At 42.6% G+C, this 27,897-nt stretch overlaps 3 protein-coding genes and 1 long non-coding RNA gene across 5 annotated transcripts; 1 reads left to right on the forward strand and 3 right to left on the reverse strand.

Moving 5' to 3' along the window:
- The first annotated feature begins 474 nt into the window (after window positions 1-474).
- YAE1 (YAE1 maturation factor of ABCE1) lies at window positions 475-9,315 on the forward strand. Of its 2 annotated transcripts, none has more exons than XM_033164861.1 (4): window positions 475-610; window positions 6,656-6,866; window positions 7,655-7,776; window positions 8,818-9,315. In XM_033164861.1, exons 2-4 carry the CDS (start codon window positions 6,750-6,752, stop codon window positions 9,254-9,256), a joined length of 678 nt encoding a protein of 225 aa, XP_033020752.1. In that variant the 5' UTR covers window positions 475-610; window positions 6,656-6,749; the 3' UTR covers window positions 9,257-9,315. The 2 variants fall into 2 exon arrangements, with proteins under 2 accessions (XP_033020752.1, XP_033020753.1); XM_033164862.1 differs by having other exon boundaries at window positions 584-614.
- A 2,073-nt stretch (window positions 9,316-11,388) lies between these two features.
- LOC117056054 (mediator of RNA polymerase II transcription subunit 1-like) lies at window positions 11,389-15,727 on the reverse strand. The gene is made up of 4 exons (XM_033166098.1): window positions 15,529-15,727; window positions 14,924-15,019; window positions 13,365-13,473; window positions 11,389-11,595 (listed from the first exon to the last, which is right to left on the reverse strand). The coding sequence occupies exons 1-4, from the start codon at window positions 15,689-15,691 to the stop codon at window positions 11,457-11,459; spliced, it is 507 nt and encodes a 168-aa protein (XP_033021989.1). The 5' UTR covers window positions 15,692-15,727; the 3' UTR covers window positions 11,389-11,456.
- A 1,894-nt stretch (window positions 15,728-17,621) lies between these two features.
- Window positions 17,622-23,510, reverse strand: LOC117055939 (mediator of RNA polymerase II transcription subunit 1-like). Its single transcript, XM_033165900.1, has 5 exons — window positions 23,443-23,510; window positions 21,399-21,464; window positions 18,858-18,966; window positions 18,248-18,378; window positions 17,622-17,809 (listed from the first exon to the last, which is right to left on the reverse strand). Exons 1-5 carry the CDS (start codon window positions 23,501-23,503, stop codon window positions 17,622-17,624), a joined length of 555 nt encoding a protein of 184 aa, XP_033021791.1. The 5' UTR covers window positions 23,504-23,510.
- An 818-nt stretch (window positions 23,511-24,328) lies between these two features.
- On the reverse strand, window positions 24,329-26,411 carry LOC117055493. Its single transcript, XR_004427640.1, has 4 exons — window positions 26,326-26,411; window positions 26,011-26,065; window positions 24,953-25,085; window positions 24,329-24,357 (listed from the first exon to the last, which is right to left on the reverse strand). It is a non-coding gene; the product is annotated as an uncharacterized LOC117055493 (long non-coding RNA).
- Between the last annotated feature and the right edge of the window lie 1,486 nt (window positions 26,412-27,897).

The following is a 27,897-nucleotide window of genomic DNA, read 5'->3' on the forward strand; positions in this document are numbered from 1 at the left end:
TCAGTCGCTGGCTGGCGGGCGCGCCCTGGTCGAAGCCAGCTCCTCCCGCTCCTCCTCCCGACGCAGCCGAGGCGGGGCCTAAAACAACTCGCCGCCGCCGCCTCCTCCTCGAGCGCCTTCCGGGCCTGAAGAAGCGCCGCTTTCGGGGGCGGGAGACGCGGCCGTGCTTCTCCGCGCGCGTGGAGAGGGGTGGGTGTCGGCTTCTCCTCGGGACCGTAGGCTTCGTAGGCCCTTCCTGAGGGAGGGAGGGAGGGAGGTAAGGGGGGGTGGTCCCCCGCAAGCCAAGCCGCCTTCCCGCCTCAGGCGAAGGCTCCGCCCGCAGCCGCCGCTGTTCGCCGCCGGGGGAAGGAGGAGGGGAATCGCCCGGGTTTTAATGAACAAGGCGTCGGGGTGGAGCGAGAGGAGGAGGGAAAGGAGGAGGCCTCGAGCACCGCAGCGCCCGCCCCCAGGGAGGCCTTCCGACGGGGCCGGCAGAAGGACAGCTCCCCGCTCGCTCTCTCCGACCCCAGCAGCGTGCGCCTCGGGAACCGGGATCCTCCAGGCGGAGGCACCAGCAGTAGCACCCCCGGCTTCCCCAGGACGGCAGCCGGTTGAGCCAGTGACTGGAAAGGCAGGTATCCCCTCCCCGACCCCCAGCTCCGCCATTAAACGACTCCCCCGCCACGGCACCTGCAATTGGCCTCGGGAAGGCATGGGGTGGGAGAACTAGGTCGTCCCCGTCCCCCGTCCCAGGCTAAAGGCCGCCGTCCAGTGGCAGAGCACCTGCCTTGCGTGCAGAAGGCCCTTGCTTCGCTCCCCCGTGGCAGGAGAGACACTCCCTGCCTGAAGCCCTGCAGAGCAGCTGCTGCTGCCGGTCAGTGTAGAGCAGCCTTTCTCAACCTTGGGCACCGGCAGAAGCAACAACAGGGCTTCAGGCGGGGAGTGTCTCTCCTGCTGGGGGGGGGGGTGGGAGCTTGGGTTCCCAGGTGTTCTTGAACTACATCTCCCATCATCCCTTGGGCACTGGTCTTGCTGGCTAGGGATGATGGGAGTTGTAGTCCGGCAATACCTGGGGACTCAAGGTTGAGAAAGGCTGGGCAATACTGTACTGAGCAAGACCATGCTAGCGCATCCAGCACTGGCTTTGGTTCCTATAAGGAATCAGAGTAGCATTCACCCCCCCCCCCTCTCTGCCACTGTGGTCTCCAAGCCTTGGGCATGAGAAATGCTAGCTGCAAACAATTCTGTTCAGTGCCTGGTGCCAATAAATGTGGGGTAGGGTCTGTTGGTGGGTGAGAGGCCAGAAGTGTCTCGGGGGTCTGAGGGAAAGCAAGCAAGAGGGCTCCATGTTGGGGCTGCAGCTGGCTCCCTTCTTCCAGTGCTAGCAATACAGGGAGGACAAGGAGAGCCATGGTGGGGAAGGCCACAGACCATAAGAAGATTGCCCAGAGAAAGAGCATCCCCAGCCACCACTGAGTCAAAGACTGCTTGGGGTGTCCAGGCTTAAAAGAGAAAGCATTAACCGGACCCGTGAAGCAGGGGGTCTCTGGAATGGAAAGAAACAGACTAATTTTGTGGCTAAGGTAGTGTCTATAGACATGAAAGTGCATGTGTCAGTTATCTATAGTATTGTCAAATGGTCTTCTATAGGCAGTGTTTTTATTCTTCCTTTTCTTGACTCTGATGCCGATGCTATTTGTAGGAGCAACAGTCTGACGTCTTAAACTTTCCACCCTGTGTTAGCAGTATACTGCATTTTAAATGATATACCAGTGAAGGCCTGCCACATATACTGGTGAAAGGGATATTGTTGACATGCCTGCACTAGTGCAGTTGCACCATAGAAGATAACACATCTCTGAGATGGATAAAGCAGAGGCCAATTACAGGTAGGTAGCCGTGTTGGTCTGCCATAGTCGAAACAAAAAAAAAAAATTCTTTCCAGTAGCACCTTAGAGACCAACTGAGTTTGTTCTTGGTATGAGCTTTCGTGTGCATGCACACTTCAGATATGTTATCTGAAGAAGTGTGCATGCACACGAAAGCTCATACCAAGAACAAACTCAGTTGGTCTCTAAGGTGCTACTGGAAAGAATTTTTTTTTGTTTTGTTTCGAAAGGAGAGGCCAAGTTAGCTATAATTCTAAACAACGCTCAAAAGGGACAATCTCCACCTACCACCCACAGTTCACCATTTACCCATCGTGCACATGATGCATGTACCAGTATTTTTTATTATTTAATACTTATAGAAGACAGTACCTACACGAAGGTTCACAGTGTAACACAGGGGTTAGCAAACTTTTTCAGCAGGGGGCCGGTCCACTGTCCCTCAGACATTGTAGGGGACCAGATGCATTTTAAATAAAAGGACACATTCTACTCATGTAAAAACACCAGGCAGGCCCCACCCAGAGATGCATTTTAAAGAAAAGCACAGATTCTACTCATGTAAAAACATGCTGATTCCCAGACCGTCCATGGGCTGTATTTAGAAGGCGATTGGGCTGGTTCCGGCCCCCGGGCCTTAGTTTGCCTACCCATGGTCTAACAGATACTATACAAAAGGAAAAAGGATTGGGGAAGTAAGAGGAAAACTAGCATTTCAGAAGCTGCTCCTTTGCTGACTGATGGATATGACATTGCTAAGATTTTCTTCTTGAGAGGAAACAAGTGCAGGCATCCAGTGATCCTTGGCCGCCAAGCTGCCGGCAGAGCCCATAGATTGCCTCCTTTCAGCTCTACAATCCCAGTTAATGGCAGTTGGAGAAGTGAGTTCTTTTATGTATAGAGGGTACAGAAGCAAGTTCCCTGCATCTGCTCTGGCTGATGGATGTGGCCACATTCACCTTGCTGTGATCTTCCTGGAAGGCAGAAGAGGTGGCTGCCTAAAGCCGTGATGAGTGTGCTTTCAAAAAGCTCATACTAGTTTGAGTCATATGTACAGGTGTCAACAACACTACAACCATGAAACGAACAGCCACTCTCCACATGACAGACCAAGCAAATCAAAACTCTCCAAGTAGGAACAGGAAACAACAATCATGAGCCCAACAACTAAAGTACAGGATGATGAAAAAGTCTAGCTTTTAGGATCATGACACTTACAAGACAAGAGCAGGATTGAGACTAGCTCCTTCCACAGCTACAAAGTCATTTCTTGCACAGCAAACTGTTGCACTGTGGAACCAGATGCCTTGCACCAGTAAAGATGAAGGTACAGTTCTGTCTGCTACAGGCTTCTCTTCCCCAAAAACAGATTTGGAGTCTTAGTATTACTGGAACAGTGTTGCATTTTATATATACACACATTTGAGCACTAGTCTTATAAAATAGAGTGAATCATAATGCTAGGAATTGACTGCAGTTTAGCAACACCATTTAGTGGAAATGCCTCTCCACCCACAGAAAATAGCAGGTGCATAATTTATACATTTTGTGTTCAAACGAGAGTTGTTATGCTGCCCTCAGGAGCTGTCACTCTCTATATTGATGAGGGAAATGGAAAAAGTGAGGGCAACTCCTGGAAAACAAAGGTTTCTCTGTGAACTATTTCTCCATTCACTTGAACTACCAGAATAACCAGAGTTGAAATTAGTTTTAAATTACCGGTATGTACACCTTGCATAGACATTGTGGGTTATATAAAGGAGAGCTTTTTCTAAAGAGGCAAGGTTTCTGGAGCTTCAGATTTTAGGCTGCATGGCTTGCAAATAAGGAATGGCTTCAAATCCTGCAAAGTTGTGGGGTGTTGTAAGTTTTGTTTTTTTAGCAGACACTCCTTACCATTGTTACAGCTTCTTGGTAGCGGGGAGTAGAAGGTTCTTGTGCTCCTTGCTGGAAGAGTGGCGCTGCTTAGGAGCACCCCACTCTGACATTAATTCCACCAAGGCAGATGGCAGAAACAAAATATGAATTAGGATTGTCAGATAACTCGTTTTTTTTACTACAGCACAGCACATGCTTTATGGCAACTCTGGCTTCTGGAGGGGAGGGGAATGCAAATCTATCCACAACCATAGCAGTAGTTCTGCTTTCTTTCAAAAGTGTGGTGGGATAAGAACATAAAGGAGGGCCATAGCTCAGTGGTAAAATAGGTTTGGCATGCGGAAGCTGCTCAGTTGAATCCCCAGCATATCCAGGACTGATTGTTGGGGGGCGGGGGGGGGGGGTTGTCTGTTGCCCTGGAGAGCTGCTGCAATAATTGACAGTACTGAGCTAGATGGACCAATGGGTTTGACTTGGAAAAAAGGTAGTTTCCTAACATCTTAACAGTCCTTTGGAAAGACTAGAAAGACTGAGTTCAATAGGTTTCCTTAAGAAAGGAGTTTTATAATTGTATAGTCACAATGAATAATGCCATGTACAAAGTTTAAGCTACAAAAGTTTCCCCAAATAACTTGGACAAGAGAACTTAATAATTTTTTTATTATACCTAGAAACAAGAAGTTGGACATGTCTTTAATTGTTGAACAGAAGTACTTGTGGTTACCCTAGCAGGTGGCACACTTGAAAGAGTGGCAAACACCACAGTATGTACAAATCCAGGTTCTTTTACTGCTTTTAGATGATCAGTTCCCCCCAAACCAAATGTATGCCTAAAATACTTTGGTGAATTGCAAGGTATTCTTGAGCATATTCCTAATTTGCATGGGAATATCCTTGCCCTGTCCTGCCTTGTATCAGACAGTTGCTAACCTTCACCCAGCCTTGTCCTCTGTGATTGTCACATTAGCTTCCTTGCTTACCTGGAAGACCGACTAAAGACTGACCCAACATGTTTAGTCGGTCTTCCAAGTAAGCAAGCTTTCAGTAAACATGCAGTTCAAGGACAGTAAGTGCTATAAAGCTATAGATTTTTTTAGCTGCTGATAATCATTGTGTTCTGTCCTTTAAATATCCCAGCACAGGGTTTTGAGAATAAAAACATCAAAATGATGTAATAGTAACAAAAAATCGATATCAATCCAGATGCTCCTAACTTGTTGCTAGGAAACACTAATCTTTTGGGTAGGCTCTTCTTAAATTGCCAGGAAATTGCTCCTGAAATTCCTGCTGGTGGTGGGGAAACGTCTTAATAAACTGGAGCAACCGGAGCATACTGAAGAAAATACTATTTTTCCACTCTGCTACACTTAGCTAAACAGAAGAGAATCCCTTTCACCTGTAACAGTAAATTGGACAGTTGCTCCAAGAGGAAGTCAGGTTAACTACTGGCAAAAAAAAATAAAAAATCCCTATTGGAAGCAATAAAATGAATCATGCAGTGGATAATTAACATTCACACTGACTTTTGCTACACCTGCAAATTGACTTCCATATTGACTTTCTCTATATCTCCACTGTATACTTATTTTATATAAGCCGCCCAGAGTAGCTGGGGAAACCCAGCCAGATGGGAGGGGTATAAATAAAATAATTATTATAGAGTGAAAGAATATTGAAGAACCTTTATTTGTTCTGCACTAGTCCCTCAATCCTTTAAAAAAAAAGTTTTGTTATATGTACTATAGGAAACTACCCATTTACTCAGGGGATATGTGAAATTGCATAGATTTGGAAAAGCCATTGGAAAAGCCAGCAAACACCCTCTAAACCTCTGGATACCCTTGGAAAACCCTTTAAAAAACAAGAACACCTTTTGGTACATTAAATGCTGAGAGATTTACTCTGCTATAAATTTCCCAGATGGAGTCCACTGCAACAGCGCAATGAAGCGTTCTTAGCTGTTACACCTGGCTATATGGGGAGAAGCATGAAATCCATGAACTTTTGGACCTCTTGTTTCCTACTCATTTCCTCTCTTCCCATATGTCAGCTGAGAGTAAGACTTCCATGCATCTGATAAAGTTGGCTGTATTCTGCAAAAGCATCTGCCATAATAAATTCTGTTAGTCTTTAATGTATTAAAAAGCTTCTCTTGGGGTATGAAGACACAGCAGTTGGAAGTATTTGCTACATCAAAAGTGACAAAGTTGGGCTGCTGGTGGCATTTCTTGATAAAACACTTTCTTCTCTCTCCCCCCCCCCCATCATGCCAATAGTGCAGCTCACAAACCAGCTGCCTCGTAAGTCATGGTTTTGATCAACACAAAGTCTGTTGTGACCCTGCAAAGAGTGTGAAGGTTTTAAGTTCCATTGCCTTTTTGTCTGCTCCTTGAAGGGAAGAGTTAATAAAATTAAACAGTCGTACCACTCTCAATTCCAACCTGATAATTGCCACCTGCCCAGATTTTAACTTGTCTGAATTAATTTTAAGATGTATTTTAATTAATTGATGTCTGTTTTTATGCATACTATGTTGTTTTTATGATGTTAGCCGCTCTGAGTCCAGCCTCGGCCGGGGAGTGCAGGATACAAATAAAAATTTATTTATTTATATATATTATATATATTATTTGTTTATTTATTTATTACTACCTTGGAAGTCGAACAGAATCCGTTCCGGAAGTCCATTCGACTTCCAAAATGTTTGACTTCCAAAGCACGGCTTCTGGTTGGCTGCAGGAAGCTCCTGATCATGGACCCTATTTGCCAGCAAAAGCTGGGTGTGGGGATTCAAGAGTCTGGTCTATTTCCCTTCATTATTTAGTGCAAGTGCTGAACTTCTCAACATACACACATCAGATGTATTTTATATGCAGACATTTGTTTCAATAGGTGTCATTTCCCTGCAGGTTTCAGTCTGATTGCTCAAGCTTACCACCCTGCTAGACTTCATCTGCTTCTGCCCATAGCTCTGCCCTCCTCACAGTTATAAGCACAGACAAGATGTCCTGGGTGCAAGCTGCAATCAGCCAGCACAGCGAAGATGTGTTTGATGAAGATGCAAATGAAATGGACATAGCTCAGAAAGAATGGGAGAGCACCATGGAGAAACGAGTCAAAGTAATTATATACACAGCAACTCTTAAAAAGTGTTTCTTACTAATGGTTTGGTTGGAGATTGACCACACCATTGACAAAAAAGAAAAGAAAAAGCTATTGAGATCCCAAGATGGATTAGTTTTCAGAATAGCACCAGCAGGTCCACCCAGCCCGCACCCCCGACACACCTCAGTCAGCTCAGAGGCAAATAGGGTGTGGGGAGGATGTGTTGGTTGCAGGGGAAAAGATAATCCATGTTGGAGGAAAGGGGGAGCCTTGGCTCACTGGCCTTCACTGCAGAGTTGCCGACCAGAGGATTAAGGGTCAGCTATAGTGTTCTGTTTGGGAGAAATGTCATTCTGGAATTAAGCAGAGAAAGTCCTTTTCCGATGAAACTAACGGCAGTCAACAAGGATAGCTTAACTGTTCATAATGCACTGTCTTGAGTCATGCTATATAATCAAAGATTCAAATTTCCTCTTAATCATTTAGAAGGGTACACTTTTTTGTTTATTTGTTCAGTCCATGCAACTGGAAGGACTGAAAAAGATGTCACACTTTGGTTATTATGCTGAATATCCTCTGTCTGCTCCAGAAGCACCTTTTTTCATGATGAGGTTGACTTTTTAAAGCTACATGATTGGCACACCTATTATGTGTAAGCCACACCTCTAGGGCAAACATTTTTATAATTGCAGATGGACCTCATTTCATGATGGCTTATTTGAATAAGCCAGGCAGATACTGTACTGTACTGTTTATTTTTTACATTCTAGTTGTTAATGTGATTTTTATCTCTCTGCTCAAAGGAAGGCTATACGGAGGGAGCAGAAGCTGGAAAACTGCTGACAGTGCAACAGGGTTTAAATCAGGGGTATAAAGAAGCAGCAAGGAAGATGATCTCATGTGGCCAACTCAAAGGAACCATAAGGTATGTAGTAAAGCAGCATTTTAAAAAAGGAATGGAAATTAATTGTACAAGTTGTTAAATTGATACCAGACCTCTATTAATATCCTCTGCTAATATAGTGCCCATTTAAATTATGAACACTTAACTTTTTATCCATTCTTTATTGTCACATCCTGCAGGTGTTCACAGCCAACATGGCAGGATTTAACACCTTGCTCATCAGCTGATTGGGGGGGCATTAAATCCTACTCAATTCGTTAGGATTTAATGTAAACCTCTTCACGATCAAGAAGGGTTTTGCATGCTAACATATCCCCTTCCATCTTACCAGCATCTTGCTGCCTGCAGGGTACTTTGAAGTTCTGACAATGGGACTTCAGAGCACCAGATCACCTGATGCCATTGTGATGTTCAGTGATTGACAGGAGGACAGATAAGGATCTCTCCTGTGAAGCCAAAAAGGTTCCCCACCCCTTAATATAACCACTTGTCCTGATAAAATTTCACACTCTGTTGAACTTGAGCTACTGGAGAACAGAAAAAGATGGCAACAGTAGTTAGCAGCATTTGAAAGCTACAGCCAACTTCTCCCTCCGTGCTCCTATGAAACCTGGAGGCAGCCTTTTCCATGTAGACCTCCATTGAAGGTGCCTCTATAGCAGGCACTGTGGAAGGAGGAAATTTTCAGACTATTCCATGCCTTCCATTTCTGAGCAAAGACTGTCTTCTGTCTCTTGATTTCCCCCCTCAACCATCATGGGCTGTAGGAACGTGATTCCATTATAATGAGTCTCTCAGGCATTTGCTAGATAGAAAGCAAAAAAAATGATACACCGTACTAGAAAAAGGTTATTTGATTGGTGCCATTGTGATTTCTAGATTTCTTATATGGCGCTCCAAATTGGAATACAAAACTATTCTAGGTTAATGTTCTACTCAGTTGCCCTTTAATTGTGAATGAGAATAAATATGGGAGGGGGTGATATATTTTTTTTAAAGCTGTCTTCTTATTTACATGTGGTCTCATGAAAGATCCATTTTTAACTTTCATTGTTTTTATAGTGCTCTTTCGTTCTGGTGTCAGCACAATGGATGCAGTTCTGTAGTGCTGAGCGAAGTAACTGACCTGCTGAACGAATCGGGAAAATACGAAGAATCTGTGTTTAGAAGTCTTAGCTCTACCCACCTGCAGCCCCATGTTGAAGACTTGCTGGATACTATTGAGGACATGGACCTCAGTCATGCCCTCTTACCTGAGAAACAGCATGATGGAACTACAGGTGGAAGAATATCTGAAAACGGCATTGAGTTGAGTGGACAGTGTTGCAGGAATGATAGCAGGACTGGGTCCTTCCAAGAAGAATGTTGCGGAAGGAGAAAAGATGGCACTGATTCCAAAAAGCCAGTGTTTACTTGGCTAAAAGAAAAAACTATCAATTTAGTAGAGCAGCTAGGTTTGCCACCAGACACAATTGAACACATTCAACTATTGCAAAGTTAATTCATTTTGTGGAATTTTTAAAAGTTTTTTTTTAAGTATCGTTTCCCCGCAGAAATACAACTACCTCAAAACTGGCTGAGATTTTGCTTTCAAATATTCCTTAATGTGCTCTTTATGCAGTAGATAAAATCCTGTGGTACTACATGGATATGGCTTCTGATTTTGTACACAGTCTAATCTCCTTTAACAAACTTTGCAAACACCTTATGTTAGTAAATCATTCCATGCGCTATAATCTATGCTACATCGCTGTTCCAGAGATGTGAATTACAGTCTTGCAAGAGGGGATTAGATAGATAGATAGACAGACAGATAGATAGATAGATACTTTATTGTCATTGTACGTAGTAAAACGAAATTGAATGCCACCCCACATTTACATATTCTCTCTCCCCTTGCCCCCTTCCCTGAAACATAGAATTGGTGTTAAATGCAATTTGTTAAGATATCTTTAACATTTTATTTGTATTTTTAAAATATGTATGGTGGAAGGGTCCCAGTTAATGAGATGAACAGGCATAAAGCTGGGAAATTAACTCATTCCTCCCCTGCTTTGTTTCGAGAAATTCTCTGAAGCTAGGATTTGCTTTGAGGAAGAAATTCTTTGTTGGTGCTGGCTGATGCTATTTGCATTTTTTTTATATCTGAAATATAAAGGTGCATTTAATGTCACCTTGAGTTTGGCCATCAGATATTTACTGAAGCATTTCTTAGTGCAGTTCTCTCTTCATAAACTTTCTGAGAAAAAAACCTTCTTGCCCAGAAGTCAGTGCTGCACTAATCGGGCAGGTGGACAATGCAAGAAGAGGCAGACCTGTTCAAGAGAACAAGGAGAAATTCCTCTTCAAAAGGAATTAATGTTTCTTTTGAACAGGGGTGACTAACTTGTGTCCCACTTCTGTGACCTCACAAAATTTGACATTTCTAAATTTAATAATAAAAATGACTGATAGTGTAAAATAATTTATTGTAAAGCAGCCTTGAGAAGCGCAGTTCTTGCTACTCACGGGAAGGTTGACCATGGGTCAATGTGTCCCCCCAAAATATTATCCTCCTCTCTCCCTAATAATATGAGTTCTATGGGTCTTTTGTTGCCCTTACTTTGCTGTACTATAGCTACCACTACTTGGAACTCTACCTGCTTCAGACCAAGAGAAGTCATGTGTGTGAGACACACACACACACAATCATGTAAAAATACTTCATCTTACATGTAGAGCAAGGTGCACATATTGTCTGTGCAAGGGCAGATTTCAGGAGAGAGATTCATATCCCTAACCAGTAGAGATTGCACACAAAAGAGTATAATTATGGGAAAGGGCTGGGGTACATAAGTTTCATTGTAGTGTAAAGACGGTTCATTTCTCTCTTAATTTTAACTATGTCCCCAAGTAATCAAATCAATGCTATCTGGAAAAATGTCCCTATGTGACTAACATTTGATGGAATCAAGACCCTATTTTTAAAAGATCACGTCTGACTTTGGAAAAAAGGGAAGCTTTAGTGTTAAGTGAGAGCCAGTTTGGTGTAGTGGTTAAGAGCGGCAGACTCGTAATCTGGGGAACCGGGTTCGCATCTCCGCTCCTCCACATGCAGCTGCTGGGTGACCTTGGGCTAGTCACACTTCTCTGAAGTCTCTCAGCCCCACTCACCTCACAGAGTGTTTGTTGTGGGGGAGGAAGGGAAAGGAGAATGTTAGCCGCTTTGAGACTCCTTCGGGTAGTGAAAAGCGGGATATCAAATCCAAACTCTTCTTCTTCTTCTTCTTCTTAAGAAAAAAGCCCAATTTAGACAAACTTTCAGGTGGACTAGAGTTCTGCCACAGGGTGTGACCAGTATAAAGATCAAAGTTGAATTAAAATAACCCACCCACTCCTGCCAAAAATGTTTATCCCACTAAGAAAAAGTTCCTAAAGCTTTGTTTAACATACTATTTCAGAAAACCTACTTTTTCTAAACACTCACTATAAAATAACTCTTACAGAGTTGAAACTTAATGTTTAATAAGGTGGTAAACTAGCATATGCAATTTGACATCAAATCTCTGCATTCAAATTGCTTTTGTGACGTAAAATGTAACTTTTTCCAATGTTTTTCTCTCAGCAGAATTAGTTTTGCCCAGTTGCAACTTGTGAGAGAAATAAACCAAGTATTACACCAAAAATAATAATGCTGTTCCTCAGTTTCACAAGCAGCCACACTACTGCTGGTTATGTTCAACTTGTTGGTCGTTGCAGTTTTCCTCACAGACTCCATCTTTGCTCAGAGAAGTTTCCTCAGCTTTTTGTTGGGTGGCTTTCTTGAAAATTGCTCTCATGAGTACCGGAATTGACATACACCTAAGAGAAGGGCGAAGTCGTCCAATATTTAAGGAATTGCTAATTCACTAAATATAATCTGGCTGCTCCACATGCAGAACTAACTATCTGACCGGTGTATAGAGCAAGCTGCATTTGCCACTGTCTCCAAACAAGTCAGCGCAGTGCAGAAGGCTTTATAGATTACATAAAATAAATTTCTAAAGTTCCATGCCAGTTCTTCCGTAAGGTGACATATATTTGCATATTTTGCATTGCTCACTCAACAGGAGCAATTTGAATCTTTAAAGCTGTCTCCCACCATACTGCTGAAAATCCTACTCATGTTTGATGTTTCACAAGTTTTTCCTATTCCTCCACCACCCATTTATTTCATCAATCTTTCCTGATAATTCTAAATTTATTATTATTATTATTATTATTATTATTATTATTTTAGTTGTACCCTGCCCATCTGACTGGGTTGCCCCAGCCACTCGTGGCGGCTTGCTCCTATAACAACATTGTTTTACTACCGTTGTTGTCAACAACAACAACTATCAGCCTTTTAATTTCCTTCAACGCTTCAAGCGCTTTCCCGTCAGAGCAAGGGAGACTTTGCCCACTCCTGAACCTCTCTGTCTCCTGGCCACCTTTACACTGCATGCATGCAGAGTTGCTAGTGCTGCTGTTGGTCCAACCAAAAGGCTATGGCAGACAGTGATACTGAGGCCTACCTGAAAGTGGCCCAAAGACCACTGCTGAGACTCAGCCCACTGATGCTTAGACACTGGTCTAAGCTGCCCGTTACAGAAGCAAAGGAGCTTCTAGTTGTGCTAAATATTAAAAGGTGGAGGAGATTTTTAGTTGCCACGAGCTTCAGAGAATGGTCACACTGACATACAGGGCTCAACTAACTGCTGACCATCTGCAGCTAGACGTTTATGGAGCTTGTGGGTAGTTTATTTTGGTTGTCTGTTTCTCACATCTTAGGCTTGATGGAGCTATTCCACTGTGTTGTGCTCTCCTATGAAAGCTTACTCAGAAGCAACAGGGCTCAGACTGAAGGCCAGAATCCAAAACAAAGCAGTGGGTGAATCAGGCCAACTACTTGGGACACCCAACCATTTAGCTGTGAATACAGCTACAGAGTCTTTCCTTGTATTGGGGGCTAAGCATTTAAACATGATTCTCAGTAAGACCACCAAACTATGTTCCCAAGCATTCTTTGGAGAACACAATAAAAGTTAACGCTACCATGATGTTTTTAGTATAGATATACCCCAGAGTGTCTTAAACAGAGGGAAAATGCCCAAAGCCCTGTATGTGGTGGCCTCCTGCCCATCTGCCATGTGAAAATGGAAAAAGAGGCATTTTTGACTAAGTATTTTCATAGTTAATTCAGTCTGTCCTCCTACTGCTTGCTTGAACTGTCCAATTATGCATTCGTTCCTCCAGCAAACTGTCTAAATGCATGCATCATTTGAGAAGCACAATATCCTTTAAAAAAAAGCTGAATTGGCCTGTGAAACCCACCATTTTTAATAAATTCTTCATTACAATGTTTAAGATGGTATTGTTTCTCCTGCCCCAATGTTTGTTCAAATACTGAGAAAAATTTCCCATTACATGAAATAATTTTTTAATCCTCTAAAATCACTTAAAAGTTTCTGGTTGCTGTACAAAGTTATTAAATTTATAGATATCTGCCCATTGGTTTACAAACCATTCCATTATACATGACACAAAAGGAAAAGGGATGGGAGGGACAGAAGAAAACTTGGGCCCTATATATTAGGAGTGTTACCTACCGCTTCAGGACTCTTGTGAGATAATCATTGCTGCAGATTAATGCTCCATCTTCAGAATGTGTATAAAGAGTGCATATAATGTCCCTTGAACTCAGAACATCGACCATCACTAAATAGAAGATGGGAAAAATGCTCTAAAAACAAGTGTCACATTATAGTAGAGACAACAGTAAGAATTATTAACCACCACCAAATCTCTTCAATCCTTAAATAGGAATTCTTTCTGGTCACTGCATTGGTTTTATTTGTTTTCCTGAAAGCATGTGTACTTAATGGGAAGAGGTCACATATTCATGCTCATTCCATGCTGACTGTAAAAATGAGCAATTACAGATCACTACAAGATTTTATACACACACACACACACACACACACACATATATATATATATATATATGTCACCAATACTTTCAAACGGAGTCCATTCACACATCTACCTATGAGTAACGCACTTGAACTGGTTCATGTTATCCCATCACCAGCCCAATCCAAAGATGTGCACCTTGGAAGGATTAACAAAACAGTAAACAGGCTGTTCACCTGTTGCAAATTTATCTGAAGCCACCTTCAAAGCTGGTGTGGTTAAAGTTTAATCCACAGATTATGTGATAAACTGCAACATCTGCTTACTTTTTAATATTCCCAACCATAGTATAAAACTGGGAATCAGACCCAATTTATACCTAGGCAGTCACATTGCAAAATACGTATTTCCACCCTGGGACCATAGGGTGAAAGATGGACTGTAAATTACACAATGTGCTACTTTTTGTACCAATAGCCCCCAAACTAATTTAACAGAGTAAAACACAAACACTAGAAACGCACGCGCGCACACACATATATTGTGCAATAGTAGAAAAGAGTGAATATAGATGGCCAAGTGGTAAAAGGGAAGAGTTTGCCACTTTCTTCAATGTGTGCTAAAGTAAGAGCCTCTGTGTATAACTATAACCATATTGTACACCACCATGAGACACTTGTGTAGAAGACTAATAATAATAATAATAATAATAATGGCAGCCCTATTTAGGGAAGCTTTTAATCTTTGATGTACTATTGTATTTATTATTATTGTTGTTGTTTTATTATTATTATTCTGATGACCTCTTTTCAGACCTTATTTATGAATATGGGGCAATAGGTCACAGGTGTGATCCAGCTCCTCCTCTCTAGTTCCTTCTCTCTGTGTGTTTAGACTGCATGCGTAGATGGGCAGGTTAGAGGAAGGCAGGAATTGATGAAGCAAAATTTAGGGTGTTGGTTCTAGCAAGGGACTATTTGGGCTCCACATGGGGCATCTGAAAGCAGTCACAAGGGCCAGCTGTTTAGGGCTTTGCACAGAGCTGCTCTGAGAAAAGGGAGGTAGCTTTGCAATGAACTGGTGATTGTGTCCATGTGTGGTCCAGTCTGTTCTTAACACTGAAACACACATATACACATTCACACATTCTACCCCGGCCTGAGCCAAATGAGGCACCACATTTCTGCACCACATTCCCTGCTGACTTCTTGTATTGTCTGTGTGCACCCAATACACCTTTCCTTTGGAGACATACCACAGGCTAGGTTCTCCTCCAATGGATGCTGGAATGTTACTGAAAAGCTAGTGCCTTTTTGCTGACGGACGTCAAAATGAAGCAAGTCCGATGAATCTGGAAGGAAAAAACTGTTTAGTGACTGTTTGGGCTAACCCTGTAGCAATTAGAGCTAAACGTTTAATTTGAACTAGAGATATAAATTAGTGGGTGTGGTCAGAATACATTTGTATTGATTGAGGCTAGGCTGGCTATTCCTTGGTAAATTCTAACACTTGCTAGATCCAAGGATTAGAGGGATCTGGCACCCAGCTTAACCTTCACAGATATGGTGGGCTCACAATTTTCCCAGCCACTTTCAATGAATCTGATCACAAAAATGGTGAGAGGGGAGCAAAACCAGTATGCTGCCCATCACATCTCCTTATTTCCAATGCCTGAATATCTTGCCGCCACCACCCAAGGTGGGCCATAACTTTACGTGCATCCAACATACAAATGTAGACCCCAATTGGTATCTTTGAGCTTCACAGAAAATACTGAAGATAAGGTCTTCCCAGAATTCAGTAGTAGAAACACAGCAGAATCAGAAAGAGGGGTGAGCAAAATATGTGTGAACATCTTACCTTCACACTCAGTTGTCTCAGACACACAGCTGCTGATGAGAGTGTTATATGCTGCTTGATGTCTGAGAACTTCAATCATGTCAGGCACACATTTAGGATGGGTGAAAGGGATTTTCTTGACCATTGCTCCAGCCATATCAGATTTTCCTGTGCCTTTATCCATGAAATAGCTGTGTTTTGGGCAGCCTGGAAGAGACTGATTGAATGAATGAATGGATTTATTATTTATACCCCACCCATCTGGCTGGGTTTCCCCAGCCACTCTTGACATATTTAAAATACAATAAAACATCAGTCATTAAAAACATCCCTAAACAGTAAACAGGGCTGCCTTCAGATGTCTTCTAAACATCAGGTAGTTGTTTATCTCTTTGACATCTGATGGGGGGGGGGGCGTTCCACAGGGTAGGCGACGCTACCGAAAAGGCCCTCTGAACATAGACTGCACAAGATTTGTTCATGGGTGTAGTAGCAATTGTTTCCTGCATTTTTTTTAAAGTAGTGAATAGGAAACATGAATAAAAAGAACCTCCCTTCAAAAACATACCATATTTATTTGAGTCTAATGTACCATCAAATCTAATGGGCACCTCAATTTTCAGAACCTTGAAATCAAAAAAGGTATTTGCTGGCAAATGTAAATGTGCCATCGAATGTAATGCGTACCTAAATTTCCACAACATAATTTGGCCAAAAAAGGTGAGCATTAGATTTGAGTAAATACGGTGGTTGTCTAGAACAGTACAAAGAATGTGACACTGGACTTTTAAGCAAACCTTGAAATAAGCTGCTTAAGCCTTAACCACCAATTTTTAAACAAGCTATTAAATGGAGTAGTCTCTGCACTGGGTCTGAAGAGTTGCTCAGCTCTCAAGCCCAATGGCACCGCGGGGGAAAACCAACCTGGCTGTGTATACATGGTAGTTTAAAGTGGATTTTATGCATCCTATGTGTGCTGGTTTTTCACCTTGTCCACACGACATTGCCCTCATCTAAGTGAAAGTCTACACTTCCCCTCTCCCGCCATTTAATTCAGATCTTCCCAATCCATGTGATAAGGGGGGGGGGGGGATCCAATGTAAACTCACTTGTTACCCAGGCACACTGAAGCACATTGTGAGGACCACTTCTTTTTATGTGTGTCACAACGTTTTGCTGGGTGAAATGCCACCTATTCCTGCCCCCCCCTACTTCCACTGGTGAGGTGTTCCTTGGTGGGCTGCTAGTGGGCCTGAGACAGAGATGCACTTTGGGGGAGGGCGTGAACCCACAGGTGTGGTATATTGGAAAAATTGTATCTCAATAATAAAAAATATTGGCCACTCATACAGGTAAGCAAATGATTGACATGCCCACAGTGGACTTCAGTTTTCCAGAACTCAGGGGGAGGAATGGGAAAGTACTAACTGAGAGGAGAAGACAACACATCCCATGATGTGTGGCCCAGAAACATTGAGACCGAGTTCAAATGAAAGTGCCCATGAATGCACATGGACAAATGGCATCTGTGTGAGCCATGTGGACATTAACCCTCTGGTCTGTATAGCAGTAGTGCCAGTTACCGCGTAGTAGGATTTATCACACACAGCTGTTTCAAGGGCAACTTGTACCAAAAAGAACTGAATGTAAGCTAAAAACATAGCCAAGAAGACGTAAGAAATAAATATAATCCACCAACAGGATTCACTCCAGTTGGATCTATCAATTTATTTCCCACAATGAATTCATTCTATGCTACATCTTTATGAAACTTTACCAGCTATTATGAGACCATGTGTGCAAATGGTTTTAACTTGAAACAAGGCTTTTTAAAAAAGTAGTGTTATGGGTTAGTATAAGGCCTCATTTAGCTTTTTGCACATTAGAGTCACTGAATTGAGTGTAATTTTGTGTGTGAGAGAGGGGGAAAGCAAGGAGAGAGTGCGTGCACACACATACAATTTGTGTATGTTGTGTAAAGGCCAACCTGGGCAAAGAATTGCAGCTGTGAACTGGTCATAATCAAATATAGCAGTGTTAAAATCATCCACTTACTTCAGAAAATTCATGTGACTTCCCAGAATTCAACACACAGCTTTCAGTAAACTGTAGAATTATGACTCATTTAGCAGCTTCATTCCTGACCTCATAACAACTGGAGTGATTATCAACAATTGGAGTATATTTACCACAATGAAGGAAGAAGTACTTGTTATCAAACCACGCGGATGCTTTTCTGAAAGGGCAAACTGAACGATCAACTCATGTAGAGGACCTGGCTTCAATCTAGCAACTGGAAGCCCTAAAACCAAATTATTTTTTTGTCATTAGTACAAGAGCATCATTAAAGATGGAATGCATTCAAGAGAGACAGCATCACATGAGAAGAGGCAAAGAGAGATGTGGTCACACAATGGTTATCAATGAATCAGTGGGATGGTTGCCAACAGAGGGACAGGGCTATTCAGATCAGCAAGCACTTGTGCTCCTGAATGGGCAAGGCCGAGACAAATACCAGCATGAATGTTATACTCCTAGTACATAAGCAGCAATACTTGGTTCTCATTTTACGCTCCTGCCACTTCTCCCTTTCTAACTTCACCCTGGGGCCCCATCCGCCTTTATACCCCTATAGAAATCACAGGGGAAGAATTAACAAAATGTTAATTAGGGTCTATTGAAATGCTGGCATGTTAGGGGGGAGGTACAAAATTATGGATTTAATTAAATTAAAGCATGCCTGTAAGCTCCTGTAGTTTATGAATACTGGATGAAGACAGAGGAAAAGGGCAGTTCTGGTAAAACATCAGGAAAAAGCAAGCTGATAATGGTGCAGAAATTACTTCCGTCAGAGGCAGGAATCTGGGGCTGCTGAAGAAAAGGGTTGGAAGTTAAGCATCAGGTAAAAGGAAGATAGTTTGACCAGTACTCTGGTAGCACCATCTTATAAGTTAAGCCAATGTTTCTCAAGCTTGTGTCCCCAGGTGTTGTTGGAATAAGTGTTCAGCCTGGCCTGAATTCAGATCAAAAGCACATACAGTACTGGGTCCTGGCTTGGCAGCTGCTTTTTCTTCGAACTGAAAGTGGCCATTTTAAGCACGCACTCTTAAGAAGTGTGAAGAACACAGTGTGTAATTTGAGGACGCACTTCCAGGTTTTGTCATAAGAGAGTCAATACCCTATTACAGTAAAACACATTTTCCTACCATGTTCCTCACAGTGTCTTAAAATGACAGATTATTAAGAAGTGAATTTGATGTGCTATCATACCCCCATTATAACTCACAGAGCGAGGGATTTTCATGTTCAGTTATACTGATAGGAGCATGAATGATGCCCTCAAGTCTTACCCATCTCCACCAGTCGGCGAATTCACAAGTGAGGGCGCAAGAGGGAGTCGGTGGACTGCATCAGCCCCTCCTATTATGACAAGCACCTTCCTGCCATCTATTTTCAAGCCTGATGGAAAGAGAAGACACAAATACGCAAGACTAGTGAACATGACACACAAATGGCCTTGAAGTCTTTGTCCAGGAACATTGATTTTCCCCAATACTTAAGTGAATTGTGATTCTAAGTACTATCGCCAGTGATGTTATTCTGTCGGAGAACAGAAGGTTGTATGATGGATGCCTTGCTTGCTGTTTGAACCCATTTTGTCTTGTTATTTCAGGGCACCCTGTGAGTTTCCATTGTGGCAGCTGTGGGTCTGGGAAGCCGGCAGCCATTTTAAGTCCCCACAATGCCTTGGACAGATACTATGTCAACCAGTCCAGGGCACTGATGGAAAATTTAATATGGTGGTCCACTTCCATTTGTTGTTGTCAGTAAAAATTAAAGTGGGCCAAGCTGTGGTGGTCAGCTCTAATGGACTCTGCTGAAATGCTAAGCACTGTCTTTGGTCCTCTACCATCACGACTGATTGTTATTGGGCCGTTTTGACCCAAGCAGATAGGAGGACAAATAAAGCAACAGGCTATCACCAACTCTTAAACGTGTCCATCTTCACAAAATGACCACATCCAGACCAGTACACTTCATTTTTCTCCCTCATTGTTCCAGTATTTTTCTTCACATATGTGCATTGCAATGTTAACACAGTTGTGTGCCCTGTGAAAAACATTACATAAGACAGTTTCTTTAAAAAAACACCCACCCACCCCAGAATGGATATTAGAGCATAGCTGTCAACCTTTCCATTTTTTTGCAGGAAATTCCCTTATTATAGCATTGGGAAACAGCAGGGAGGGTGAACAGCTATGTGTTAGAGAAATGGAAAATGTTACTGTCGCGGGCACTTCAACCCCGTACAGCACCCCCGGACGTTTCACGGTCTATGAGTGCTGCACCAACGACAAACAGTCCCCAGCTGCAACCCACCAGACTGCTAACCGGAACCTGCTTGCTTTATTTACCACAGAGGAGGATTATGTGAATAAAGAAGTTGTTTATTGTGTACAAAAGCTTGTGGTTTCTGATAAATAAACGGTGTTCAATAAGCTTATAAAGATGGTCCTATACTGGCCTATTACCGCTAGGTGATACCGGCCTATTACCTCTAACAGTCAACTAATTAACGACAACCCGTTTCACAATAACTGGTTATCCTCGCTGCTAACTTCCACCAATGCTACACCTCAGACTCTTGACCCAGCTCTCACTCCTGACTCACTCCCTGCTCAACTTACTTCTCCACCAACTCTCTCTAACTGACCACAGGGAGGGGTTTTTTATACCCAGGCTGAGCCCGCCCCTTTGGGTTCTAACTGACACAAAATTTAACCCCTACCTTACTTAGACCTGGCTTTGGGCTAGTTCTCCACAGTTGCCATGTGGCATTTGCTGTATGTATTGACCAGGTCAGGCCAATTCATGGCGAGTCAGCCCTACCTTCCTCCTCCTCTTGGTATTGCAGGTGCCCCCTTGGGTTTAAGTTTGTGCTACTACATCCAGATACACCCTGCAACTTTGATGTGGCTTGCCAAGAGAGAGACTAGGGGTAGCTTCCACTAAAAGAAGCTAGCAATATCATCAAGCTGTCAAGAAGAGTTTGGATTTGATATCCCGCTTTTCACTACCCGAAGGAGTCTCAAAGCGGCTAACATTCTCCTTCCCCTTCCTTCCCCACAACAAACACTCTGTGAGGTGAGTGGGGCTGAGAGACTTCAGAGAAGTGTGACTAGCCCAAGGTCACCCAGCAGCTGCATATGGAGGAGCGGGGAAGTGAACCCGGTTCCCCAGATTACGAGTCTACCACTCTTAACCACTACACCACACTGGCTTGAATACATCTATACATCAATACACACTTGAATGCCTGTAGCAATACAGAATGAAGGTTAAGGCAATGAGTCACACAACAGGAGGGTCGATAAGGGACAGGAGTGGGATTATTCAACAATTTCTGCTCCAATCACGCAAAAGCTTGTGGGTGTGGGTGTCTCAGGTTCAGCCCCCAAACCTCCAGTTAAAGGATTTTAGGTGTCAGAGATGGGAAAATCTCAACCTCACTCCCTTCAAGGAGCCACTTGCAAAACCATGCAATCCTGTCCATGTCCACTCAAAAGTAAGTCCCACCGATTTCAGAGGGGCTTCATCTTACACAAGTAGGGATAGAATTGGTCTTAGTTTACTCACTCAAAATAAAGCACAGTGAGTGTAGAATCTATTTTAAAAGGGAATGCGGAATGAAACCACTACTATGGAGGTTTTCTAGTCAATTCACAATCCCTCACTCATCACTCATAATAATACTTTTGTGGGGCCTGTCTTTTATTTTTTATAGATGCATTTTATTGGTTTGTTTGCTGTAATGGGCTTAGTGTTTATACTGTGTTGTAAGCCACTTTGAGTCACTTTTGTGAGTAAACTGACAAAATAATAATAAATACCTGGAGTGAGTTGTTCCTCTAGAATTTGATACTGCGATAGATAAAATTCAAGGTTCATAGGGCTTCCTATAGAATTTGAGAAAATTAGATGGATTAAACAGAAAAAGATTATGACGGATAGCAATGTAAGCTATATAAGCCTAGGATGTTTGATCTCTTTCATCATTTTAGTCTGCTTCCAATGCAAAGGAGTCAATACCTCAGGGCCATATTGTGTGACAGGGGACCCAAACAACTGCTTGGGGTTGCAGGGAGATTGTTGTGGAGTGCTAGTTATCCACTCAACAGTTTACACATATAATACAAGTAGTTCCTTTGTACAAATCATAGAATTGTAGTGTTGGAAGGGATGACATGGGTTATGTAGTCCAACCCAATACAATGCAGGAATCTTTTTATCCAATGTGGAGCTCAAACCCACGACCCTGAGATTAAGACTCTAATGCTCTACCAACTAAGCTATCACTCCTAGGATGAAATTTCTTCCTGGTTGTATAAAATAGGGATAAAGCATGCATACAATTCATGCATAAATATTGAGGAGCAGGCTGCAGGACACCCTAAAAATAAAGTACCGTATTTTTCCATGTATAAGACTAGGTTTTCCCCCCAAAAAATAATGTCCAAAATTTGGTGGCATCTTATACATGGATAGACCCCCCCCCCATTTTCTTAAACCAGAGTCCCTCAAAATATACATGTCTTATACATGGGGCAAAACAAAATCAAAAATTCTTTCCAGTAGCACCTTAGAGACCAACTGAGTTTGTTCCTGGTATGAGCTTTCGTGTGCATGCACACTTCTTCAGATACCTGATTTTGTTTTGACTATGGCAGACCAACACGGCTACCCACCTGTAACTTATACATGGGGGTGTCTTATAGATGGAAAAATAGAGTATTCAATAAGGTTGAACAAATGGGGGAGAAGCCCCAAGAGATGCTCCAAAGTGGGCATTGGGGGAAGCGGGGGCCCAATGATCAGACACCCAGGAAATCACTAGCTGGTCTTGGTTTTAACTTTTAAGACAGCTGTGCAGAAAGTGCACAGTTTGATTCTTTATCATCATCTAATAGATTGGGCACGGCACACAGGTGGTGCTGTGGTCTAAACCACAGAGCCTAGGGCTTGCCGATCGGAAGGTTGGCGGTTCGATTCTCCGCGACGGGGTGAGCTCCTGTTGTTCGGTCCCAGCTCCTGCCCACCTAGCAGTTCGAAAGCACGTCAGGTACAAGTAGATAAATCAGTACCGCTCCGGTGGGAAGGTAAACGGCGTTTCCGTGCACTGCTCTGGTTCGTCAGAAGCAGCTTAGTCATGCTGGCCACATGACCCGGAAGCTGTCTGCGGACAAATGCTGACTCCCTCAGCCTATAGAGCAAGTGAGCGCCACAACCCCAGAGTCGTCCGCGACTGGACCTTTACCTTTTAATACATGGATCACATGCACACAGCAACAACAGGACTAGCACATCAGGAAAAATATGTCAAATGGGGGAGGGGAAACAGCATTACTCATAGACAAGGAGTATTTATGTGCAAAGGGGTTGTAGTACACACTCATGTTGGTCTCACCGTCACCCCTAGTCAAAAAGCGTTTTTGGAGCACAAAGCCCTGTGAGCAGAAAGTATACTGGGATGATTGTGTACAAAGTGGAACCTCAGGTTACGTACCGTCCTCCTTACAAACGCTTCAGGTAACAAGCTCCGCTAACCTGGAAGTAGATGCTCCTAGTGGCGAACTTTGCCCCGGGATGCGAGCGGAAGTTGCGTGCCGGCAGCAGCGGGAGGCGCCATTAGTGAAAGGGCACCTCAGGTTATGAACAGTTTTGGGTTAAGAACAGACCTCCGGAACGAATTAACTTCGTAACCGGAGGTACCACTGTACTACAAACAACAATGCCTCTATCATACATGTTACCTACAAAGTCACCGGAAAGCAATCCCAAGGTATTAATATTCTTTAGCATTCTTAAATTATGCTTGGCTACCATGATCACACAGATATCTACTTCAGTCTGAAGAAAGAAAGAAAAACCGGTTACCTCCACTTCTTGGGTTCAGATAGCCAATTTTCCCACATAGTATTTCAGTGACTCTGTCCATACCCGATGTTCTGTTTTTAAAGTATATACAGTAATCAGTGAGATGAAGCATGCACTCAAATGCCTTAAATTAATAATAATGATGATGATGATGATGATGATGATGATGGCAACCTTAGGCTGGAGTGCAAACATTTGAACTTGCACCTTCCCCAACCACTGTCAAACCTACCTGCTCAAAGCAGATAGTGAGCAGAGGTCTTTTTCCAAAGCCAGGAAAGCAGCAAACACCTTGGATTTTGTTTCACTAGAAAAGAAAGACCTTGTTGGAGGAAGGGAGTTTTATATACAATATAATAACTTAAGTAATGTAATTAAGTTGCAACAAACAAACCTGCTTCCTGGAATCTGATAAATATTTAACATGTCTGCCAACATGTTCCCAAAGGCATAAAAATTTTCCACTCTAAAAAGCAAAATACATGCAACAATTGTCAGTGCTAATATGACAAAGAGAGCCATCTAGCCAATATTTGGGGAAACAACACCACCGAAGTGAATCTGATATTGGCAGCATATTGACGTAGAAAGCAGTGGGATGCCTTACCCATGGTGCTGGGTAAGGCCCCTGCAAGAGGATGCTCTTACCATTGTGCTGCCATCAAAAATGACGTCTAAAAAGCAGCTAAAAAACTTTGGAAAGTGGCTCAAACTGGTCCCGGAAGGAGGGCAGGCAGGGATAGAAGCAACAGTTATCAGAACTATCTATTCATTTTTACCTCAACCACAGAAAACGATATGGGAACAGTGGCAAAGGATTTTTATCTTATGAAATTAAAAATTTAAAAATTGTGTGTGCTAAAAAATCCACCTAGCACATATTTACCTTAGAAGCTGCAAAAGATCTTCACAGGTCTAGAAGATGGAAGAACAGAGGTTATGGTTTTCTAAAGAGGGGCACTATTTTCTTAAAAACAAAGCAGAAAGGAGAAATGACATAAGTCGAACCTTAGTCAACATGAAACCTTAGCAGACACTATGAGGAATATCCAAGGATGTTTTTTCACTGCATCCACATATTGCATTTACTTCCTTTATTGGACTACCCCTCCAGACTAGGAAAATTCAATTTTAACAGGGGAAATTGTGGGCTAGCAGCTGGATGATGTCGAGCAGTCTCATCAGATGGGGACAAATTAAGGAGAAATGGTCACCCAGCTATAAGGAAATTTAACAGTCTTTGTGCAATTATTTTGCAGTTCAGCATTTGTGAATGAAACTGCTACTCCCACAAATTTTGCAATTACAAATGCAGATGTTTAGTTTGGTGGTAGCAGCAACAGCATAAGTGTTATAACTAATGTAAAGTTGTCCCTTTGACTTAGATGCAAGCATCTCACTTGGTCCACAGGGTTTATTATGAAGCTATAGATATTTTAGAAGCACCAGAAAAGCAGGATTATATTTCATCAGATCAGAACACCTAAAGGGGAGCGGGGATCATAATTACCAGGGGTTTTTTTCCAGGGTGAGCCAACCTGACATCCACCACTTTTCCATCCTTCTCCAGGTGAATCTCAATGTAGAAGGATTTGGATGTTATATAGCAAACTGCCCCACTGGCGCTCACATAATAATTAAGTCTACAGAGGAAGGAAGGAAGAAGAAAAAACAATGTATTGCTTATTTAAAAGTTACAGTGTGCAACGGAAGCCTAGCAGGGCTGGCCCAAGACATTTTGGCACCTGAGGTGAACCACAAAATGGTGTCCCCCTTCCTGCCATGAAGGAAGGGTGAGTGAAGATCTACTTCTGGAACAAAGTGGTGAGGACTAAAGATCGACAGAGTGGCTGGGTATATTTTTTTTTAATTATTATTATCCCTACTACTACTACCATCTGTTGCTGCTGCTGCCCCTGTGGATCCTGCCACCTGAGGCAGGATGTTTCACTTGCCTCATGGATGGGTTGACCCCGAATGCAATCTTTTTTCTCTATCTTGGTTGATGTATACGGGTTCTACAGAAAGGAGTGTTTGCACCCAGCTTTCCCAACGGCTGTGTTTCAGTTCCTGATTAAACGTCGGCAGCAGCAGGTCTGTACATCAGTGGAAGAGCACATGCTCTTAGGTTCAGCCTCCAACATCTCCAGGGCTGGGAAAGGCAGTTGATGCAAGACAATATAGGTATCAAAATACTAACAGCTGGATTTGGCACAAAGCAGCTTCCTACTCCGGCATTTTCTGAAATGCCACTTTGTAGTGGCATTTATCTACGCTTCGTCAAGAGGCTGAGGTGAAGTAGTAATCATTTCATAGGCCCAAGTATGGGCAATGTCCCAAAACTTTCTGCCCAAGGGGAACTCCTGAACTTCTCATGCTCATCTCTTTCAAGGATATCACAGGGAAATGGCAGTAAGCCGCAGCTTAGAGGATGCATTAGTCACTGAATACACCGAATGGCATGTACTCATGTCATGTGAGAATCATACAGCAGTAGAAACATACCTAGCAGTCCCACTGCTGCAGGAAGTGAAGAGAGCGTATTTAGTAGATGCAGAGTACACTTACCCCTTTCGATTTGACAAAAGTGACAGCTTGTTCATTGTCGCAGTCAAAGGTCCTGCTGCACACATGAAAAAATAGAGGATAAGGTTCCACCACACAGAATCAACGTGTTCAATAAAAGCAGTCAACAGATCCCATACTTTTAAGAGCAAAAGACCAAAGCTTCTTGCTTAATTGTGCTATATTGCTCATCGTACCTTTCGTAAAAGGAAGGCATCTAGAACCCAGGCACATTCGTTGCACAGGTTGACAAGACAGAAGCTAGTCATCGCTTCCATCAAACATAACAGAAAATTAGTCAATCTTAGAGATGATTACCATGCAAGGTTCTTTGTATTTTCTCAAGGCAAATAGATATGGGAGACTCTGATGTCTTACTCGAAGAAGTCCAAGAATGTTTGTCCTCACAGAGACAGACAGACAGACACAGAGAGAGATTTGTATCATATAATCATTACATGCGTCAGAAAATTGGCTGGTATGTTCAAAGCAATATAGATAATTCAGCACTCTCAGTCAGGCCTCTTATACCTTGACTTTCATTGCCCCCTTGGGGGAGCCAGATCACAATGCTGCAGTGGCAGTAGAAGCTACAACTGGCAGAAGACACAGACACACACACACACACACACACACACACCCGAAATCAGGCTTTATAACAGACCAAGTAACCCCACATCCCAGTATCAGCTGGGGTGGATTGGAAAAAAGATAAAATCAAATGGGGGAAATTTGCCTATTCAATTTTTTTCAATCCCTAGGGGATTGATTAGCTTTGTAATTACAAAGCATTACAATACTGCCATTTTTATTTTCCATTCTCACCATGGAATTTGCATCACTCACCCAAGACCACACACAAACTGTCCATTTAATTGAGTTTAGTTTCTTCTTTGATAATCACAACCAATCAGTATTTTTGGGAAGTTAACTATCCCCTCCATTCTTGGTCATCTTGCCAAAGTTTTCCCTTTAGAGTTATCCATCCAAGTTCAAGAGTGGACATGACACGACAGTAAAATAACAACTTCACATGTTAAACTAAGATGGACAACCTAGTTGACTCGCTTTCCCTTCTACTTCCAATTATTCTCCTCAATAAAGCAATTATTTTTTTAAAAAAAGTTTCTCCCAGTTTACTCCTCCCCAACAATTCTTACCATGGAGCGTTGAACCAGTTCCATAGTTTCACTCCATGGCTTCTGTGAGAATTTTAGACGTAGCTTTTCCATTATGTCATTTGTAGACTTAGATTTTGCAGGATCTGGAAGAAGTTAAGAGTTTAATTAGCCGAGGGTGCGAGAAACCTTTTTCAGTTCAAGGGCCACAGTTCCTTGCTTGAAGCATCCATGGGCCAAAAGCAAAAGAGGGTGGAGGAAGAAATGGGAGTAGGCTGGTGTCTTCACCTTCTCTACACCCCTCTTTATCTTCCGGGGAAGCCAGAAGCTTTCTCAGAGTTGAAGAAAGCATTCCACCCAGCAAAACCCTCCAACGGGCTGGCAAAGGGTATAATTTGGGAGGCTGTCTGGCTTAGGGAGATTTGAGGGCCAGATAGGAGGCTTGAGGTCCACATTTGGTCCCTGGGCTCAAGGTTCCCCACCCCTGATATAGCAAAACAGCCAACTATTATATGACTTCAACGAACAGCCCACACTGCAACAACAGTCACTTTAAATTAGGACTATTTAGTCCCAGATGGGTGAGATATTTCAGATTAACTGGCTCATGAACTTGGCTACAATATAGGTACTAATATTAATGGACCTGTGTCTGTCTTAAATCCCACTCTTCCACCTGTTAAATGTCATAATCTGAAACCTACAACTATTTTAGAAGTTCAGTTTTATATCTTAAGCGTCTTTGACATTAAATCAAGATATATATATATCC

This window comes from Lacerta agilis, chromosome 12, assembly GCF_009819535.1.
Source record: "Lacerta agilis isolate rLacAgi1 chromosome 12, rLacAgi1.pri, whole genome shotgun sequence".
Taxonomy (NCBI): Eukaryota; Metazoa; Chordata; class Lepidosauria; order Squamata; family Lacertidae; genus Lacerta; species Lacerta agilis.

Coding starts and splice junctions, on each gene's coding strand:
- YAE1 (XM_033164861.1), top strand. CDS start 6,750: ATGTCCTGGGTGCAAGCTGCAATCAGCCAGCACAGCGAAGATGTGTTT. Junction 6,867..7,654: donor CCATGGAGAAACGAGTCAAA/GTAATTATATAC, acceptor CTCTGCTCAAAG/GAAGGCTATACGGAGGGAGC. Junction 7,777..8,817: donor CAACTCAAAGGAACCATAAG/GTATGTAGTAAA, acceptor TTGTTTTTATAG/TGCTCTTTCGTTCTGGTGTC.
- LOC117056054 (XM_033166098.1), bottom strand. CDS start 15,691: ATGGATAAAGGCACAGGAAAATCTGATATGGCTGGAGCAATGGTCAAG. Junction 13,474..14,923: donor GGAGGAGAACCTAGCCTGTG/GTATGTCTCCAA, acceptor TCTTCTATTTAG/TGATGGTCGATGTTCTGAGT. Junction 11,596..13,364: donor CTCACAAGAGTCCTGAAGCG/GTAGGTAACACT, acceptor CCCTTCTCTTAG/GTGTATGTCAATTCCGGTAC.
- LOC117055939 (XM_033165900.1), bottom strand. CDS start 23,503: ATGGACAGAGTCACTGAAATACTATGTGGGAAAATTGGCTATCTGAAC. Junction 18,967..21,398: donor AGAGGAACAACTCACTCCAG/GTATTTATTATT, acceptor TCTTTCCATCAG/GCTTGAAAATAGATGGCAGG. Junction 17,810..18,247: donor TAAACTACAGGAGCTTACAG/GCATGCTTTAAT, acceptor ATTTGGTTTTAG/GGCTTCCAGTTGCTAGATTG.